Source organism: Nicotiana tabacum, chromosome 7 (assembly GCF_000715075.1).
Source record: "Nicotiana tabacum cultivar K326 chromosome 7, ASM71507v2, whole genome shotgun sequence".
NCBI lineage: Eukaryota > Viridiplantae > Streptophyta > Magnoliopsida > Solanales > Solanaceae > Nicotiana > Nicotiana tabacum.
Window position 1 is genome coordinate 161,142,692 of NC_134086.1, and position 21,912 is coordinate 161,164,603.

Consider the following 21,912-nt stretch of genomic DNA (forward strand, 5'->3'; position numbering starts at 1 on the left):
ATATTACCGACTTTCCCCTATAATTCATGAATTACTTGTTCATATAATATAGCCAATTAAAAAAAAGGCCATGTTCACATGGTCTCAAACTCTAAAATGTGTATTCATTGCATGCCTACGTTGAATTTATGTATATTTCATGATATATAATACGTTTATATGTCTCTCTTTGGGGAACAAATACGTTTTTCTTTTTATTATAACGTGTTGAATAGTTGATCTTGTCTCCATTTGTAGCCAACAGGGATAAGTGGTGAGGTTGTACGAAGATTGATGTTAAGCTTAAAATATATATATTTCTATGTATATCGCCTCATATTTTACTCTTGTTTCGTGAATTTGGGATGTTAATTGCTATGATTTATATTAATTTGAAGTGTTTTTACTTGTAGGAATGATTCGGAAACAAGTGGGGGCGAAACGTGCAAGATTTGAGCTAAAACGAACAAAACCGGAAAAAGAGGCCATTTGGGCGCCACAGGCAGCGCCTGGAGCCACCTGTGGCGCTGAAAATAGTGTGTGCAATACCGTTGATGCGGATTTCATCCTATTTTATTTGGGACACGGTTTATTCAGCCCTAGACCTATCCAACACGTATAAAAGGAAGACTAAGCCTATTTTTTGGGGGAGAGACGCACTTGGGAGGAAAAATACACACAAGAAACATCGAGGAGCAAGAACATCTCAGAATTCTTCATCTTTTCTAGTATTTTCAATTATTCAAAACTTATGCAATTGTTTGATTACATCATGAGTGGCTAAACACCCATTGTTCTGGGATTGTGATTTAGTCATGAATATTATTGTTTGATATTAGCTTGACCTTAATTATAATTCACAATATATGGTTGTTTCTTCAATTCTGTGTTTAATTGCTTAATTGTCTGGCCAACAGTTAGATTCTATTTACTATCTATGCTATGCTTGGGAAAGCCGTTTTTAGATTAGAGAAGAATTGAAGAGAGCATGATCTTAACCCTTAGGGGGAGCGGATTTGTGGTTAGGATAGGGATATACCTAGTCACCATGCTTAATTAAATATCATAATCTTAATGCGTTCTTAATAGATTGATTTCATAGGAATATAGACGTTAATCTATTGAGAATAGGTGAGTAGCACTTCAGGAGAAGGCTATGAGAACATTTATCGATTAATTAACAACCATGAGTGAATTACATGAAAGGGAGAGTTAATTAGAACACAATACGAATGGTGAATCGATCACAACCCTGAAATACTTGTCTCTACTGAATACACAACAATCAACTCGTTACTTGATAATTTAGTTATTATTTAGAATCGTAGTATAATATAATCATTACTGGACTTTGATTTTAGCTGGATTGAATAACAATTTTAGTGATTTAGTGAGTAGTTTATACAAGTCTCTGTGGGTTCGACACTCAACTTATCATTATATTACTTGTCGACCACGTATACTTGCGTGTGCGTTTGGGAGCAACAATTTTTTGGCGCCGTTGCCCGGGACTTGAATATTAACTACTTGCTAGTTTTTGCTTTAATTGTCTATTTCATCGAGTCTAACGTTACTTGATTGTTGCTCGGATCTCAGGAACTTAAATTAAATGCGTAGAGTCAGAAACCAGGACAGACTTCAAGGCTTTGATCCTGAACCTGAGAGAACATTTCACAGGAGGTTGAGGGAAGCAAGGGACACGAATAATATTCAGGCACTTGTTCAATTTCCTGTGGACATGGTAGAGGAGCAACCCATGGCTGTTCAGGAGGTGGCGATACCCATCATTGCTAATGTCACCTCCAATATAATAAGCCCAGAATCACTGGGCACTTTGAGCTAAAACAGAGCATGATCCAGCTACTTCATGCAAATGGACAGTTTATAGGTCTTCCAAACGAGGATCCACAACAACATATTCTGAACTTCTTGGAGATTAGTGATACTTATATCACTAACGGGGTCACTCCAGATTATGTGAGGCTCACATTTTTTTCATTCTCTCTGTTGGGTGAAGCTAAGCGATGACTAAAGGCAGAACCAGCTAATTCCATCACATCATGGAATGATTTGGCGAGAAAATTTCTAGCAAAGTTCTTTCCTTCAGGCAAAACTGCAAAGATCAGAAGTGAGATAGTTGCCTTCAAACAGAAAGTGGGAGAATCTTTATACTCAGCTTAGTAAAGGTTCAAGGGCCTACTCAGAGACTGCCCTCTTCACAATCAGAAGAATGAAGTGTTAGCTCACACTTTCATAGAAGGGCTATATTCTGAAACAAAGATTATGGTAGATGTTGTAGCTGGGGGTCAAGTGTTAGAGAAAATCTTTGATGAGATATATGTATTATTGAACAAATTCTCCAAGAGTAATTCGGATTGGCAAGGAGAGATGGGCATACACACAATGCAAAAGTCTGCAGGGGTTCTTGAGTTAGATGTCGTCTCAGCATTATCAGCGCAAATTTCTACACTGACCAACCAAGTCAATCAGATGACCTCGAGTATCAACAAGCAACAAGTACAACCGGTACAACAGGTTCAAGCATTTTGTGAAAATATGTAGAGAGGGGCACACGAGCGACATATGCCCCACTAACCCAGAATCTGTCTGCTTTGTGGGTAATCCAAATAGGGGCCAAACAAACCAATATGGAAACACTTACAATCCCAACTGGAGGAACCACCCAAATTTCTCTTGGGGTGGAAACCAAGGTACTCAGAATCAATACAGGCCTCAAGCACCTCAACATCAATATAGACCACTTCAGGTTGAACAACAAGCAAGTCCTACAAGTCACTTTTGAAGTCGTTGAAAAAACTGATGGCTGAACAACAAGTCCTCGCCACAACAATGAGAAATTTGGAGCGTCAAATGGGACAGCTTGCCAGTGCTCAAAACACTAGACCAGCTGGAGCTCTTCTAAGTGACACTGAAGCGAATCCTAGGGCGACCCTTAATTCCTTATCGTTGAGGAATGGCAGACAACTAGAAGAAGTTCAGTCTAAAAAGAGGAAACATGTGACTTTTAATGAGAGGCCAACCACTATAAATCAACATCAGAAAAACTAAGGAGCTAGAGAAGCCAGCTGGAGAGGCGATGGCTGAGCAATCCCCACAATTGGTTGCAAGGCCACCACCTCCATTCCCTCAAAGATTGCAGAAATTAAGAGATGATGCCACATATAAAAAGTTTCTTGATATCTTGAAGTAGGTGCAAATTAGTATTCCATTGGTTGACATCTTATAAGAAGTACCCAAATATGCAAAGTACATCAAGGACATTGTGGCAAATAAAAAGAGGCTAACCGAGTTTGAGACTGTGGCACTCACTGAGGAGTGCAGTTCAAGAATTCAGGGCAAGTTACCTCAGAAATTGAAGGATCCAGGTAGTTTCACTATTCAAATCTCGATTGGTAAACATGTTGTTGAGTGAGCTTTATGTGATCTTAGAGTGAACATCAATTTGATGCCGCTATCTGTGTTCATACAGTTGGGGTTAGGTGAGCCATGCCCAACAACAGTTATCTTACAGTTAGCTGATCGCTCTCTTGCTCATCCTGAGGGAGTGATTGAAGATGTGCTAATTCAAGTGGGTTCTTTCATATTCCCTGCTGATGTCATTATCTTGGATTACGAGCCTAATCAGGAAGTCCCATTTATTTTAGGGCGTTCATTATTAGCCACGGGCCAAGCTATTATCGATGTCTACGAAGGAAGAATGACAATGAGAGTGGGTGATCGAGTTGAGGTCTTAAATGTTTATAGAGCACTCAAGTTACCAGCCCACTATGAAAAGTTATCCATGATCTCTGTGGTGGAGAGTGATGCCACATCGTTAGTGCCCTATATGAGCCCTGCAGATCCTGTTGAACGAGTCTTGATTGGGGATGTAGAAAATAGTGAAGATGAAATTCTGAGGACCTGGCGCGGACCGCACAAAAATTTGTTGCGGCCACGCCGAGTGGGAGAAAAGTGGGGCTTCTCTGAACCCTTCCAGCGCGGACCGCTCCAGCGTGGACCGAGCGGAAATGACCGCGGCCGCGCTGGTGTCTGCAACACCTGAACCTGCATTTTCTTAAGTCCAAGACCTCTCGGGCCCCATTCAAAACTCACCCGAGCCCTCGGGGCTCCAAACCAAACATGCACACAATCTTAAAAACATCTTACGGACTTACTCGTGCGATCAAATCGCCAAAATAACATCATATACATAGGATCAAGCCTCAAACACATGATTTTCTTTCTTCAACTTTCATAACTCAAACTCTCCATTTTTAGTCCGAAACACGTCATATGATGTCCGTTTTTATCCAAACTTTACAGATAGTGCTTAACACATATTTAAGACTTGTACCGGGCGTCGGAACCAAAATACGAGCCCAATACCTATATTTTATAACCCCTTTTTCATTTCAAATTTTCATATCAAATTTCAGAAAAACAATTTCTTTCAAAAATTCATTTCTCAGGCTTGGGACCTCAGAATTTGATTCCGGGCACACGCCCAAGTCCCATATTTTTCTACGGACCCTCCGGGATCGTCGAATCACAGGACCGGGTCCGTTTACCCAAACCGAAGTCAACATTATGCATATTAATACCAAAATTCATCAAATGTTTCACATAATTCACATATTCTAACATCATAACTTTCCGGTTACGCGCCGAACTGCACACGCCAATCGAGGCAACTAAAGGCGAGGTTTTCAAGGCCTCGAAAGCACACAACAAGGAAGAACTACGGTGATGACCCTTGGACACCATTAATCTCTCAAGTGGCGACTCTGAATAATTAATAATTAATTCCCGTTCCGATTGTCCTTTAAATGAAAAAACTCCTTTACGCCCTTTGCGGGGTGTAGGTGTAAAAAAGGAGGTGTGACACCTATTGTACATAAAATATCTTGGATAATTTTATTAAATATCATTCCAAGGCAAAAGTATTCTTGTAGAATGCTTTCTACTACAACCACATTAATATGTTATGGTTAGTTATCGAGTTCCCCGAAGTAAATAACAACTCGTGTATCTTTCCCTGAAGGATGTAATGACTATGTGGTTATCGTTGTGATATAAAATATTCAGATGTTAATGGCGCTTCTCCCTGAAGGAGATATTTGTCACAAAGTTGGTGGGTACCAGAAGTGTCTGAGCAATATTTGATAATACAAAATGTATCAACAACTCCTGAAGAGCTAACTGTTTGTCTAGAAGACACATGACACCAGTAGTGTCTGATAAATATTAGATTGTGGATAATAAATGAAGTCTCTCGAAGAGCTTATATACAAATATGTCATTCATATTATATGACTATGGTCAAAACATATGTTGTAGTAAACCTGAAGTTTACTAATATAAATGACAATCATACTGAGACTACAAATGATTAGAAGATTGAAAATCTTCATGTTTCCACAATCATAGGGTTAGAATAATATGTATGTGAGAAGTTACCCGCATTATTCTTCAATTTTGTACTATATCATGTATCATAGTAAACCAGAAGTTTACTAATACAAAAGTAGCCACAGTAAATCAGAAGTTTACTAATGCAAAAGTTTATGTCATAGTAAATCAGAAGTTTACTAAAAGATAGCTCATACCATGATAAACTTGAAGTTTTTATTTTCCATTTTTAAATGAGCTATTTGAGAATTCAGATAAGCATATACTGAAGAACTAGAAGATTCTTCAAGAATTCTCATGTGTTGCTTGTTCTCATAATAAATTGATTATACCAGCTAAAGTTGGGACTAAGACCCCTGATTCTGAAATATATAAAAGGTGAATATGGGCTCATTCACCTATCATGTGAACCACTTATAGATGCATATATAAGATGGTTACATGTGTGTTCATTGTCAACCTGCAGTTTGGCATTTGAAATTGTTTTTCTCAACTAAGAGCAAAACTTTCAGATTATGAAATCAAGAAAGTTCATCTTGATAATGTTGGTTTGCATCCAAGCTGGTTTAGCATTGAATACCTCCTATTAATGGCTAAACCATTGCTTATGAGAACAAAGCTTCATGTGTTGGTCTAAAATTTTCTAGATTACATATAGCAGCACTTGTATGCATCAGACTAACAATATATGATAAGTCCTGTCCTCACAATTGGTTTAGGATCAGAAACTAAATATTTTTACTATCTTTTGACGTGTGGTATATGATTAATTTCTCTAACACAATGCACAAAGATATGTTTTCCAAAGAAGATTAGGAATATATGTTAGTTTTCTAACATTTGGGGGATGGAATAAACAACTGAAAATATGCTATATGAATCTAATTATCATTAATATGATCCTCACTTAGAAGATAATTCAAGTCAAATGCCAGAAGCATTTGTTGATCCAAAATCAAATATTATATTTCAGCTGTAAAAGTCTTTGAACTCAATAAGTGCTTTGATTAGTTCTTTCCTGATATTCGGTGCAATGTGGATGCTTATTTTAGTTTCCCTGATATCATCTGCATCCCCTAAAATTGATGGCTTCTGTGTCATTTAAGTTGGGCTTGGATTTCTCTTCAAACTGGCTTAACTCTCTGTTTTTCTCTTCGAAGGTTTCATCCTCATCGTATTCCGATTCATCATCATAATCGACCTCTTATACAATTAGTTCGGAATCAGATTGATTTTTTAGACTGGGTTGAAGATCTGTTGTGCATGCCATGTCATTAGAACCAATATAAAGAGAATTGTTTAGAAAGAGAAAAGAAGAAAACAAAATTAGAACAAAATAAGAAGAAGAAAAAAAAAGCTTTCACTTTATTAAAATACGGGATAACAGAGTTTCACATTTTGCCGAATACAAAACAAAGCTGGATTACAACCCTGGAATAATCCAAAAAACAAGAAAGAAAAATTAGAGCCCACTACCAAGACTCCCTCCGGGTAGGAAGGGGAGTAGCCATCCAATTGTTGATATTTGCCCTAGGCCCCCTCCTCATCAACTGATCAACACATTGCTTGTACAAATAGGGCTCATCCCAGTAGTAAAAGTTCACATCATGTAAAAACCTCTTTCTAGCTTCAGATTCAATTTCAGGAGGAAGTACCTCACTCACAAGATAATTTACGTAGTCTGCGTATCATGGAGGAGGGTTTTGGGTGATAGCAAAAAGTTGCTCATCAGGAAAGACTTCTTTAATTTAGCCACCTTCCTCCACGTGATCGTGATTTTCCAGCCTTGATAGATGGTCAGCTACTTGGTTCTCTGTCCCCTTTCGATCTCGTATTTCTACATCAAACTCCTGTAGCAATAAAACCCAGCGCATCAATCTAGCTTTAGATTCTTTTTTTTTGTAAGCATATACTTTATTGCTACATGATCGGTCCAAGTATGCCCGAAATTTCTCAAAGACCCACACAACAGCTAACAACTCTTTCTCAGTGGTGGTGTAATTTAGCTGTGCATCATCAAGAGTCTTACTTGCATAGTAGATGGAATAAAACACCTTGTCCTTCCTCTGGCCTAGCACTGCTCCAATAGCAAGGTCATTCGCATCACAGATAAGTTCAAATGGTAAAGACCAATCAGGTGCCACAATAATGGGAGCAGTCACCAACTTCTTTTTGAGTTCTGTGGGGGATAGATTTTATGGGGCCATTTCCACCGTCTAGAGGAAATAAATACATTTTGCTAGCAGTTAACTACGTGTCAAAATGGGTGGAGGTAATTGCTTTGCAAACGAATGACACCATGGTGGTAGCTACTTTTGTGAAAAAGAACCTATTCTCGAGATTTGGGACTCCACGTACCCTAATTAGTGATGAGGGGACTCATTTTTGCAATCGATTGTTGAATAACATTCTAGCTAAATATGGAGTTCGCCACAGATTTGCTATAGCATATCATCCTCAAACAAGTGGGCAAGCTGAGGTGTCAAATAGAGAAATCAAGCAAATATTAGAGAAGACGGTGAGTGTGAATAGGAAGGATTGGGCTGCAAAGTTGGATGATGCCTTATGGGCATATAGGACTGCATATAAAATGCCAATTGGAGTGTCCCCTTAAAGCTGGTTTATGGGAAGGCATGTCACTTGCCCGTTGAACTGGAACACAAGGCATACTGGGCCATTAAGAAGCTAAACATGGACCTTGAGGCCGCAGGCGAGAAAATACTTATGCAGTTGAATGAGTTAGATGAGTTCAGGCCGCACTCTTATGAAAATGTTAAGTTATATAAAGAAAAGACAAAAAGATAGCATGACAAGCATATCAAGCCGCGTCACTTTGAGCCAGGACAATATGTATTATTATTCAATTCTAGGTTTCGGTTGTTCCCTAGGAAGCTAAAATCGAGATGGTCAGGTCTTTTTGAGGTGGTGAGAGTCACTCCTTATGGTGCAATCGAGCTGCGAGCTTTAAATAGTGAGAGGAAATTCTTGGTGAATGGTCATAGAGTCAAGCATTATTGGGGAGGAATAATTAATCGTGAAAAGACCAAGGTTGTACTCGCTGATGAGTAAGCGAGACTCTGCATCGTGCCACGACGTTAAATCAGGCGCTAGTTGGGAGGCAACCCAATTTTTATTGCTTTCCTAGTTTAACTTCTTAATTTTTCTTTTAGAGTAGGTAGAGTATTGCATTTTCCTTATAGATATAGAAATTTTAGATGTAATGGTGTAGGACGTGTAAATTGGGTATATATAAGACTCGGGGGATCGGGATGTTCAAAGAAAACTATCTCGCAAACAGTGCCCAGGCCAGCGCCCAGGGCTACCTGGGGCACCAGAAACAGTGGCGACCAACACCCCAGCGCCAGGCAGGGCGCGAGGCACCAAGCTGGGGGGTTCAGGTAAGTTTTTTTCCGTTATTTGTTGTATTTTTAACCCTTACCCATTTAATCCAACCCAAATACCCATTTACACTAATACTAATACCCATATCCTTTCCCAAATCCACCCAAACACAAACAACCCGCGAAACAAAACGCCACTGCTTCTGCCCGCTTCCTCTCATCAATCTCACGAAAACTCTCCATCAATTTTTATTTCTCTCTTGCACCCCTTCTCTAGGTATGTTATTCTTCTTCTCTTCTATTTCTTGTTGTGTTTTAACTAGTAGATAAACATAATCCCATTCCCAATAGCCCTGATTCCCAATATCTTTCCCTATGAAGTTCTTATGAAAATTTTTATGGTGGGTGACGTTGGTTGGTCGAAAATTGTGTGGCTCTTATGTATCCGGAGTAGTAAAATAGAATTCCCTCTACTTCGTTGAAAATTGGGAGGGCCACCATATTCCACCATTGCTGAAATTGAAAAACACACTTCATGCCCACATTGTGTTTGTTAAAATGCTTGAATGAGGATTTTGGTGCGCCGGTGAAGTTTGAGTAACCGGATGTATTTGTGTATGAATTTGGGCTAAGTGTAGGGTGTGTAGGGATGCTTTTACATTCTAGGGGGTGGTTTTAATGCAATATATGTTCCTACACCATTGATCTTATATGTTGTATGTTGTAGAATCTTGTAAGTTTGCCTAATTTAGTACAGTCTAGTAGTTGTGAAGGGTGCATACCATATGCCTTTTGCTTACCTAATTGTGAATTCGCATTTCCATGATCAATCATTATTGTGTAGCATGGGGAAGTCTTGAGTACCCATAGCTTTAAGGTGCAACACTTGTACATGGTGGATGAAAACTTTTGACATAGTGTACATTGTGCCTTCAGTTTTAAGTGTGGGGTCATTTCATGACTTGCACGACAACCTTAGGCATATTTCTTGAACTGTTCTCACATTCATGTTTAATTGTGTTGCAGGATACTATGGCTCGTGATGGTTCTAACAAAGGCAAAGGCATTAGAAAGTCCTCCACCACTTCTCCTACGACCAAAAAGCACAAGCAGAGCGAAAGCTCTTCACGACAGTCCATGGGAAACCACGTCGCCGAGGGATCTCAGCACGCACCATTAAGGCCGAGGCCTCGTTTGGATTTGGCTAATGATGCTGCTATTGCTTGGCACAGATACTTCATGCCATCTGGTCGGTACATTTCTAAGATGGGAATTAACACTATGGCCTTAGAAAGAAACTTCTCGGAGATACTTGACAGGCTGCAAATTTTAAATATGCATAAGTTCTTCGAATTCCTAGGGCCGGCAAACCTGAGCATGGTTCGAGAACTGTATGATAACTGAAATTACCAAAGGGACACTTCACGTGTACGAGGGAAGGATGTGCCGATAGATAGAGAATCTTTGTGTGACTATTTGGGGGTTGAGAATACTGACCCAAGGAGACTCCAACGCTTTATCAGACGCCCGAAGTATGAGTGGATACGTCACACTCTTTTTGGCATGGATTCAAATGCCAAATGGATAAGGAAGCAAGGCAATATTCACCTCTCTATGGTGCTCTCCGACTTCAACAAAGCTGCCAAGATGTGGCAGAATTTTGTGCAAGCGAGACTAATGCCGACGGAGCACAGCAGTGACTGTACTCGAGCTAGAGTGTGTCTCATCTTATTCTTGATGACCGGCCGGCCCATTAATTTGGCTTCGATTGTGCTCAGTGAGATGGCTCGTATGAGATTTGGGCGACAGAATAGGCGGTTCTTCTTCGGAAACGTACTCACTCAGTATATGATATTTCGAGGAGTGCCGGAGTACCCCGGACATGATGAGGTGGTGGAGGCTCCGTCAGGGCTTATGGACATCACATTTGTGGTGGAGGCATCGTCAAAACTCACCCCCGCAGCCCGGATGGAGCGAGAGGAGAACTTCAACTGGTACATTTATAACTCGTTGAACTTACTCATGAGCAGGGCTGGCATTACAGACGAGGAGCATATGCATTTACGCGATGACTTGTCCAACACGTCCAAGGAGATGTTGGGGATTGCACCTGGCAGCCCCGTTCACTCGTCGGAGGACGTCAACTCTACCAAAGGCTTAGATACTGAGGATGAGGATGGGAATAGTGTTACAGGGCCCATGACTTTGGTGCCTCTCGGACCGGATGATGATGACCCCAGAGCTGCTGGGGGAGGTGGACTCTGACTAACAGGGAGTTTTTCTTTTCACCCTACTTTATTTTTTCATTTTTACTTGCATCGAGGGTTATGCATAGGTTAAGTGTGGGGTGGAGGAAAACTACCTGTGCTGTAGTTGTATATTTTTTATCAACTTGTTTTAATTTGTTTCTTTCAGTAGTTTTAGTGTAGCCAGTTTAGTGTAGTATTAGTTGCTTTCAATAAAAAAAAGAAAAAAAGCATAAAAATACAAAAGAATTCTTTTTTTGAAAACGCTCGGACGTTTCCCGACGATGGATCTCGTGGACAATTTTCTTGAGGGATAAAAGTTCGATTTAAAAAAATCAAAAAGATTTTTGTTTTTTTAAGAATAGCTAGGTAGTATTCCTTGGTTTTTCTTTGGGCACCAGTTCTTTTACAAGGATGTAGCTCGAACCGGGTACTTTAGTTTTTTTAAGAGTAGTTTAGGAGGAAACTGAGTCGTTCTGAGATACTCGTTGACATGGTTGATGCTGACACATTAGGCAATGACATACATTCTGTTTTCCCTTATATTTGGTTTGACATGTGAAGCCTAAGTAAAGTAAATAGCCTATATTGTAACGCCTTCTCTCAGTTGTGTGACTCGTGTGCCACGTACTGCAAAGTTGTTTAAATTTCTCATTTGATTGTGCTTTAATAACTTGAGAGTTGAACAAAACTGTCTTGATTGAGTCATGTGCAACGTGTGTGTGAGGATTCATGATTTTCTATGCTATCCTGTGTAGTCTAGAACTTGCCTAGTGTGTTAATTGGAGCGAAATTATAAGTTGTTCTAATCTAGGAGATGATGTAGGCATTTTCTTGCTTGATCATGGATGTGCTTGTCACATAAAAATAAAATTTTCCGTTGCTATCCTCTTAGCATATAGACTTTTCTTTTGGCACCCACATTACAACCCATCCCCCATTTTACTCTTAATTTGATATTGATTGAACTTTTACCTCCTAAGACACTTAGTCGCTAAAAGAAGTAAAGTTAGAAATTGGGGAGTATCTTTTGAGTGGAACCATGGAAGGGCCCGTTGGTGCACTAAAGTTGAAATCAAAGGTCACTAGCCGATGAACTTTATTGTATAGAGTGTGTGAAAGAAAAAAAAGAGAAAGAAAAAGAAAAATTTTAAGAAAAGAAAAAAAATGATAGTGAAAGTATGTAGAAAAATAAACTCCTCCAATTCTTATTGATTTGTGCTAGTGAAAAATAGAGAAGTGCTTAATTGAAAAGAGGGCTACGTTGTATGTGGCAAGTGAGCTGGGTGAGAAGAAGATGAGCTTGAATTGTAAATGTAGTGTATTAAAGTGCTTAGGAGGGTGAGTCACTATTTTTAAATATATCCTACCCGTCCCTTAGCCTACACTACAACCTTAAAGTCCTAATTGATCCTAGATTTGGCTAGCTTAAATTAGTTAAGATATGCACTACGGGCAAGCTTATGGTACGACCACGGGATGCATATGAATTCTTTGTGAGAGTGAGCGAATTTTGTTCAATTGAGTGATATCCTTAATCTATATTCAAAAGCATATTTGAATGTGTGGACCAATTTATATTCACTCTTTTGTTTGTAGGTGAGGGCACATGATCTCATGAATGATTGGTAATGTTGTAAACTTTCTTGTTGGGTAAGTGCATGAATTGAGGGTGCTTAGTAGTTGCAAGTCGACTTTTGAGGTTGGGTGGTGACGAATAGGTTATTGGAATTTATTGAATTGAAATATTATACTTGGGTATGCTTAAACGGGAAGAATGTAAATTTTTGTATGTTCATGCTTGTGTGCCGGTATTGATCGTAGTCAAAGGTATAATGTGTGGTTAAAAGTTAAGGTGCTCCTCTATGATTAAACTTTGTACGTAGTTGGGGGTTTATTAGATTGTCCCATTGCTTGAGGACGAGCAAGAGTCTAAGTGTGGGGTGTTGATGTTTAGCTTAAAGTATATATATTTCTATGTATATCGCCTCATATTTTACTCTTGTTTCATGAATTTGGGATGTTAATTGCTATAATTTATATTAATTTGAAGTATTTTTACTTGTAGGAATGATTCGGAAACAAGTGGGGGGGGAAACGTGCAAGATTTGAGCTAAAACGAACAAAACCGGAAAAAGAAGCCATTTGAGCGCCACAGGCAGCGCCTGGCGCCACCTGTGGCGCTGAAAATAGTGTGTGCAATTTGGGCAGCGCCCTGGTGGGCGCCGGGCTGGGCGCCGTTGGCGCGGATTTCGTCCTATTTTGCCCTGGACACGGTTTATTCGTCCCTAGACCTATCCAACACGTATAAACGGAAGACTAAGCCTATTTTTAGGGGGAGAGACGCACTTGGGAGGAAAAATACACACAAGAAACATCAAGGAGCAAGAACAGCTCAGAATTCATCCTTTCTAGTATTTTAAATTATTAAAAACTTATGCAATTGTTTGATTACATCATGAGTGACTAAACACCAATTGTTCTGGGGTTGTGATTTAGCCATGGATATTGTTGTTTGATATTAGCTTGACCTTAATTATAATTCACCAATATAAGGTTATTTTTTCAATTCTGTGTTTAATTGCTTAATTGTCTGGCCACCAGTTAGGTTCTATTTACTATCTATGCTATGCTTGGGAAAGCCGTGTTTAGATTAGAGAAGAATTGAAGAGAGTATGATCTTAACCTTTAGGGGGAGCGGATTTTTGGTTAGGATAGGAATATATCTAGTCACTGTGCTTAATTAAACATCGTAATCTTAATGTGTTCTTAATAGATTGATTTCATAGGAATATATGCGTTAATCTATTGAGAATAGGTGAGCAGTACTTCGGGAGAAGGCTATGAGAGCATTTATCGATTAATTAGCAACCATGAGTGAATTACATGAAAGGGGCAGTTAATTAGAACACAATACGAATGGTGAATCGATCACAACCTTGGAATACTTGTCTCTACTAAATACACAACAATCAACTCGTTACTTGATAATTTAGTTATTATTTAGAATTGTAGTATAATATAATCATATTACTGTGGGTTCGACACTCAACTTATCATTATATTACTTGTCGACCACGTATACTTGCGTGTGCGTTTGGGAGCAACAAAGACTCTGTTTCTTTTGTTTGTAGATTTTCAGTATTTCGACGAATGTAACCGAGTGATGGGGCACTAATGCTTGTAACAATTATAGAAGAAAAGCAAAAGGTCATTTTAACAACTTTGATAGAAGCTCGCAAAGGTTAGTTGAATTGGTTGACTGAATTTAACAACTTTGACTTGGGATCGATTTCCTTTACCAATAGTCTCCTTAGTCAAAGCTCATCACACACGGCTAGCCTAGTGCGATTTATATTTTCTGTGTGGTTTGCAAGCTATTGCACAGTGAGCGGGTACAATGGCGAAATTAGAAATTTTCTCAAGGGTGTTCAAACTTGAAAGAATTAAAAAAAAATTTCGACAAAAGATGTTCAATATATGTTATATACATCTAAAAATTTAATATTTTAACTTATATACACAGTGTAATTTTTTGTAATATTTTGAGGAAGAGTGGTCAATTGACCATCCCTAGCAAAAGATGGCTTCGCCCATGAGCAAATATAACTAAGGAACGAAGAGTCGTAAGTCAGATTTCTCCCGAATTCGTAACAATCATGATCCATCTGCCGAGCCCGACAGAGGACGATGCCGACAGATGGAGGGACTAACTGTATTGGTCAAAATCTGACTGTCGCGACCAAGTTGACCGACGTCCCGCCTAAGTAACCATACATCGAAAGTTAATATAGCCTACTCTATACCTCCTCCCTGTTATCCGACGAGTCGGTAAGAGCAGCGTCTAAAAGCACGACTAAGACACATTGGAGGCAAGAGGACGTCGAGCCGAGCAAAAGACCAGTGTGCCATGATTATATATAGTCAGGGAAAGCTTTCAACAAGGGGGGCTGCTTCTCCTATCTCCTTCTAAAGGTGAAAAGCTCTCTTCTAGTTTTTTTGATTGAATAGAGTGAATCTTTAGAAAACATGTAAAGCGGTCTCCTCATCGATTGATGGGAGATACAATGTTGAATCTCAATAAAATCATTTATATTTCCTTCATCCTAAGTATGATCCACATTGTTAGCTCTTTGATCTGAAATTTATTATATCTGACTAAGATTTACCCCTTTATCTTTGATTGATTTGTTCAAAAAAGTTTTAATATCTTTTGAGTAAAACAAGATTTTTAATAACTTTATGTGTCTTCCAAATTTTGTGGTCGGAGAGGTCCAGAGCAAGAAGGGAAGGAAAGAAACTGATTACAATCAATTACTCGATTCACTTTTTAAATTGCACAACTTTAACTTTCTTGAGCAAGTTCTTGAAACATAATTAATTATACATAATTTTACAGTTCTATTGTGTTTGTATCTGCTTGAGAAGTAGGGTTCCTTGAGAAGAGAGAAATTAAAGGAACATGTCGTCATCCTCTCAAACCAATCTCTAAAGAAACTAAAGACAATGTGTTCATATTATATGAAAAAGACAAAGACGGTGAGAAGGAAAGAGAATTAACATTAAATTAAGAATAAAAAATTACATGAAGAATATAAAATTACGATTAAACAAATAAAAAAAACTAAAAAAAATCCAAGAGAGGGACAAGCAAAGAGGATTTGGGTTGGATACACTTTGCACTAGCTAGAAGAAAAGGGGGTGTTCGTAACCTATCACATGGGGTTAAGCTTTCTTTCCTGACAAATATAAATCTTGGTTTTCCTAAACTATTCATCACAGACCTAAGCATGTAACCTCTCCCCACCCCCACCACCCAAATAATGTCGTTGGATATTTATTTTCATTTCATTATCATCCATTATTGTCTCGTTCAAAAGTCTAATTATTTTACCGCCATCATTTAGCGGTAAAAATAGTAGGACTTTCGAACGCGACAATTAATAATGGATATGATTGCAATTTTTTCATATTTTATCCAAAATGGAGTAGCTTTTAGCATAGGGAGCTTTGCTTTATCTATTAATTAACTTATTTAACGTGAATATTAGTCGGACTTGTACATAAATGCCTAGAGAAAATTTGGTGTTCGAGGATGGGGTCTTTCAATACCTTTATGCATTTATTACAACAGAAGGAAAAACAGTGGGACAAGATGATGTTGACGAAGACTTAACCATGATGATGCATGAAATAAAATAAAAAAAGATAGAAACGTACTTTAATGCAAATTTATAGAAATGGTATGTTGTTGACCCCATTTGTTTCCTTCTGTTATATTCAGTTATTATACCTTTCTTCTCGTTATATCAACTTTTTGTTTTTCCGCTTTTCCCCTTCTATAAATTCCCAATTAAACTTATTAATCAAAGGGCTCCGAAATAAGGGAAAAGGGGATTTTTTAAGATTTATCTCTAATTTATTTTTATATAATGAAGGCTACTTGGATTAAGCCAATTACAGTCAGAAAAATGTAGGCAACTTGAGACATAATTACTCTACTAATATTTTGTGCAAATAAAACAAGTAAATGGGATTATGGGAAGACAGAAGTAACTGTTCAACATGAAAGAACAAAAGAGCTGGCAATGTATATAGAAGGACACGTTTATTTTTATTTTGGTTAATTTTTGTCGACCAACATGCGCCTAATGATATTCATTGTACCGATTGGTTTGCCTCCCTTTTCCTTTCATCTTATATATTTTAAAATATGGTTATAAAGTTTATATTTTTTTTTCTCGGTAATCTACCAAGAGTTTGCTGGATTTCTTGTCTTTTCCACCAAATTGTTCGAAAATTCCATACTACTGTACTGTTGAATAGGATATTATCACAAATACAGAGATGCTAATTTGCTAACTATAACAGTGCACTCCACGAGTTAAATAGGAAGGGAAAAAGGAGCCTTATATATATATATATATATATATATATATATATATATGTGTGTGTGTGTTTGTGTGTGTGTGTGTATGCCTAGGGTGTTTATATGCAATGAAATTTGCCCTATTACCATTTCAAAAATGTGGGATTAGTCTATCTTAATAATGTGATTTGCTTAAATTCGTTAAACATTGAGATTTAATTAATCCCAACCACTAATGATATAGTTCACTTTAGGCCTAATCCTACACGGTTTAAGATGTGGCACTAGGGCTTAAGGTTAGATAAAGTAGAATTAGCAAAAAAATATTATATGTAAGAGCTTATTTATTTTCCCTTTTAAATACCTTCTCTTTTCTCATCTACGTGTTTTCTTTGGTTTCGATTTATAAAAGGGAAAGAATACTTTCACAAAAGAAGGGAATGAATAGTTGAAGATATTCAAACAACGTAATGACATTGGAAAAGAGATATCAAAAATTCTTTTAGACAAATATTGTTCTTTTATTTCCCCCCCTTCTCCTAGATATTCTAGCATCTGAACTAATATTTCAAAAGCCACGTAATTTTCTTTTATGTTTTTCTTGATCCATTCAAATATTTCCCACTAAAGTTTGCAAATTTATAGAAATTTAAGATGGAAACTTGTTAATTGAAAAAAAAATCAAACTGGCGGTGACCCATTTTCTGTTGATAAAATACTTGGGGGGGGGGGGGGGGGTTATTTTGCATTTAAATAATTCAATTGCTAAATACAAATTGCAACTCCTTGTTTGAACATGAACTCTTAACTAAGAATTAAAGAAATGTCTCTCTAAATTTAATTGCTTGAGAGTTCGAAAGTGTCGCCACTCCAAAAACTGTCCATGATTGACTGCAAGCCAAAAACTAATATTAGCCGAAATTCGACATTTCATCTTACAATTCAAGTATTATACGTTAGTTGATCATTCCTGGGCAGCATGCTTAACTAAATAACAGATGGTTGATTAAGATGCTTAATTAGTTTTTATGGTTGATTACTGAAGTTTTATGGTATGTGGTATAAAGTGAAATTTTTACCTACTAATAGCCCGTTTGGCCAAACTGTAAAAATCAGCTTATTTTGAAAAGTGTTTTTCTCAAAAGTATTTTTGGTGAGAAACAGTTTGTGTTTGACTAATTAATTTGAAAAGTACTTCTGAGCAGCAATTAGTGTTTGACCAAGCTTTAAAAAACTGCTTCTAAGTGTATTTTTCTCAAAAGTGTTTTTTAAAAAAGTGCTTTTGGAGAGAAACTACTTTTTTCTGCTTTTCCAAAACTGCTTATATTTCTCCCCAAAAATACTTTTTTTCTTTTTAAAAATTTGGTCAAACAACTTAATTTTAGAAAAAAGTGAAAAAAAGAAAAATTGCCTCAAAAGAAGCTTTGTCAAACAAGCTATAAAACAAATACCTCAACACGCTCCTTTAACGCGAGTATCCAAGTAAACCATAGCAGAAAGATATATAACTGCGCCTACACTCTACAGACAAGCCACAAAAACTAAAATAAAATACCCTTCTGAAAAAAGAAAGAAAAAAAAATAAAAACGGAACTTAAAACTAAAATGAAAAACAAAAGTTAGAGAGAGAAGAAGATGAAGTGCACTTTCTTACTTTTATGTGTTGCACGCATCCATGGTATAAATGAGAAGGAAAACCAGAGTACTATTATAAGGCCAACAACAAGACCAGAAGAAAAGAAAATAGCTACGTAGTAGCAAAATTCTTATTAACATCAAAGCCCCTTTTACCACCCTCCACAATCTTGGCTTAGCTAATTTGTCTTATTCTCCAAGAAGAAGAAGAAGAAGAAGTACAAAAGAAGCATCAAAGAAGAAAGAAGTCATTTTGTGGACTGCTTGACCTTAGATGGACATCTTCAGTTTCAAGCAAATATTTTTTTCTTTGCACATTTTCTAGGTGATATCTTTTGATTTGAGGCCAAAACTTTTGTGGGTATACATTAGATGAAGGGGATGCCCTTACCCTTTGATTTTGAGGGGAAGGGGGTGTTAGACTTAGACGTTGTGTTAAATAAAAATAGCATCTTGAATTCTTGGAACTACAATAGCAAAGAAAGTTGTTATCTTGTAAATAGTCCAAGTGCTGTACTGGATATCATAAGGAGTCCAAGGCCTGTTACTTCTTCTTCAACCCTGTCTTCATCTTTGGGTGGTGGTGGTGGTGGTGGAGGTGGCACTGCTTCCACAGATACGGCAGGTGCAGTTTCTGCAAACCCATCTTCTAAATGGCAGCAGCAGCAGCAACAACAAGACAACACCACTGCCACCAGTTCCAATGTAGGAGGAGCTGCTGCTGAATCTGAGTTTCAACAAGTTGCTGCTGCTTCTGCTGCTGCTACAGAAGGGAAGAAATGTGCTATGGAGGAGTGGGAAGGTGGGTTATCAGAGTCTGTAATGGCTTCTCCTTGTCAAGAACAGTCTATACTTGGGTGGATAATGGGTGATGTAGATGACCCCTCCATGTCTAACTTGAACAAGGTGTTGCAGGTTAGTGGCCCTATGGACTATGAATTCAATGCAGGATTTGGGGTTGTGGATCAAGGTTTTGGTGTTGACCAAATTGGTACTAGTAGTTTCATGCCTGCAATTAACAACTCTTCCGTTTCAAGTTTTCCTCCTACTTCTACAAGGATGAACAATGACAAGATTGGCTTGTTTTCTAACATACCAACAAATCTCTCTCAAAATCCAATCTTTCCTTCATTCTCTAACAATCTTGGCCCAGTTTCCTTCAGCCAGACACAACAGCAGCCATTTGAGAGCACAGATTTAAAGCCTCAGAGTTTCCATTCACATTTCTTGATTAACCAGCACCAAACACAGATTCCTCAGAACCCATCATTTCTTTTGCCATTGCCATTTGCACAGCAGGAGCAAAATCTTGTCTTGCCACCAAAGGCAAAAAGGCACAACCCCGGGACCCTTGAACAACAGGGCTCTCAGATCTCCCAAGAACTGTTTATAGATGCAGGACAACAGCAGCCAACACCATCCCATCAGCTCCAGCTGCTTCCCCATTTTAGGCCAGGAGTACCAATAAAAGCCAAAGATGGTGGGGGAAGAAATGGGGCAGTTTCATCAACTACAACTACAGCAGCAGCAGCAGCAACAGCAACAACAAGCAATTATTGACCAGCTATTCAAAGCTGCAGAGCTGGTCCAGACAGGGAATCCAGTACTCGCGCAAGGGATATTGGCGCGGCTCAATCACCAGCTCTCTCCAATTGGTAAGCCTTTCTATAGGGCTGCTTTTTATTGCAAGGAAGCTTTACAATTGCTACTTCATACCAACACCAACAACTTGAACAACCCCTCTATACCATCTTCTTCACCTTTTAATCTCATCTTCAAGATTGGTGCCTATAAGTCCTTCTCTGAGATCTCACCAGTTGCACAGTTTGCTAATTTCACTTGTAACCAAGCCCTGCTTGAGGTCTTGGATGGGTTTGAAAGAATTCATATTGTTGATTTTGATATCGGCTATGGCAGGCAATGGGCTTCTCTTATGCAAGAGCTTGCCTTGAGAAGTGGTGGCGCACCTACCCTGAAAATAACTGCATTGGCCTCACCCTCCACACATGACCAACTAGAGCTTGGACTCACTAGAGAAAGTTTGATCCATTTTGCTAACGAAATCAACATGGAATTTGAGTTTGAGATTTTAAGCATTGATTCTTTGAATTCAACGTCGTGGTCACTGCCTCCTCTAGTCTCAGAGAATGAGGCAATTGCTGTCAATCTTCCTATTAGCTCGCTTGCGAGCTATCAGCTGTCGCTCCCATTGGTTCTTCGTTTCGTGAAGCAGCTGTCACCTAGGATTGTGGTTTCTGTGGACAAAGGTTGTGACCGGACTGATCTACCATTTCCAAACCATGTAATTCAAATCCTTCAGTCGTACTCAAACCTTCTTGAGTCGTTAGATGCCGTAAATGTGAACTTTGATGCCCTTCAAAAGATTGAAAGATTCTTGCTCCAACCAAGAATTGAGAGAATTGTAATGAGTCGATTTCGTTCCCCTGAAAAGACGCAGCATTGGAGGGCACTGTTTTTGTCATCTGGACTCTCCCCGTTACCTTTCAGCAATTTTACAGAATCACAGGCAGAGTGTGTGGTGAAGAGAACTCCTGTTCGGGGTTTCCATGTAGAGAAGAGGCAGTCTTCGCTTGTTCTCTGCTGGCAGCGAAAGGAGCTCATCTCAGCTTCAGCTTGGAGGTGCTGAGGAAAAGCAATTAAATTTGCAGTTGCCAACCAACCAAGGTGCTGCACTGTTTTAGTATCTGAACCTTTATGTTTTTGTTGCCCGCAATTTTCATTTGCTAATTTTTCTTGTGGCATAGGCAGATTGTTTCGGTGAACAATCCAACATTCTGTTAACTAGTATTTTACCATAGTTCCTTATCTCAGGGTCTTTGTTTAATTGTGGTATTATTGTGATGGAGCTCTATAATTTTCTGGAGGTAGGCATATATCCGCTGTTTCTAGTTATGCTGGGAACCTTGTTGTACTCTTGGCAACATTCAGAAATCGGAAAAAGATGGAATGTTAACTCATTTCATTGACGTGCTTGTGTATATTGCATTGATTATCTCACTAGCATGACATGCTTTAGTTGTGATTATTTACTTAGTGAAACAGTTGTTTAACTATGAGAAATAATCCTTATTGCATCACTCCAGATTTGGATACTTCTTTAGTTATTCATGAGTTTTGCTATTCCATGATATCTTATTGCTAGTATATGTTATTGTTCTATCTTTAGCCCTCTGCCAACCTTATATTTGCTCAAACTCTTGCTCTTCTTACAAATTTAAAGATATATCATCTGTATTAGTTATCCACCTGACCACTTCTTTAACTTGTTCACTGGAATTCCACACTTTCAAACCCCCACACAATGAAGGAATTACCAAAAAATAGAAAAGAGATGAATGAGATGTTACATGAAAAACATCCTCATGTATTATGGAGAAGGATGATGAAACTGTATTATACATTATGTCATGGA

At 38.3% G+C, this 21,912-nt stretch overlaps 1 protein-coding gene across 1 annotated transcript; it reads left to right on the forward strand.

Annotated features, from left to right (window-relative positions):
* The first annotated feature begins 18,385 nt into the window (after positions 1-18,385).
* Positions 18,386-21,478, forward strand: LOC107810717 (scarecrow-like protein 22). The gene is given in 2 exon segments (XM_016635528.2): positions 18,386-19,939; positions 19,941-21,478. Coding segments are annotated over 2 exon segments (2,274 nt in total). The 5' UTR covers positions 18,386-18,851; the 3' UTR covers positions 21,127-21,478.
* Positions 21,479-21,912: the final 434 nt, after the last annotated feature.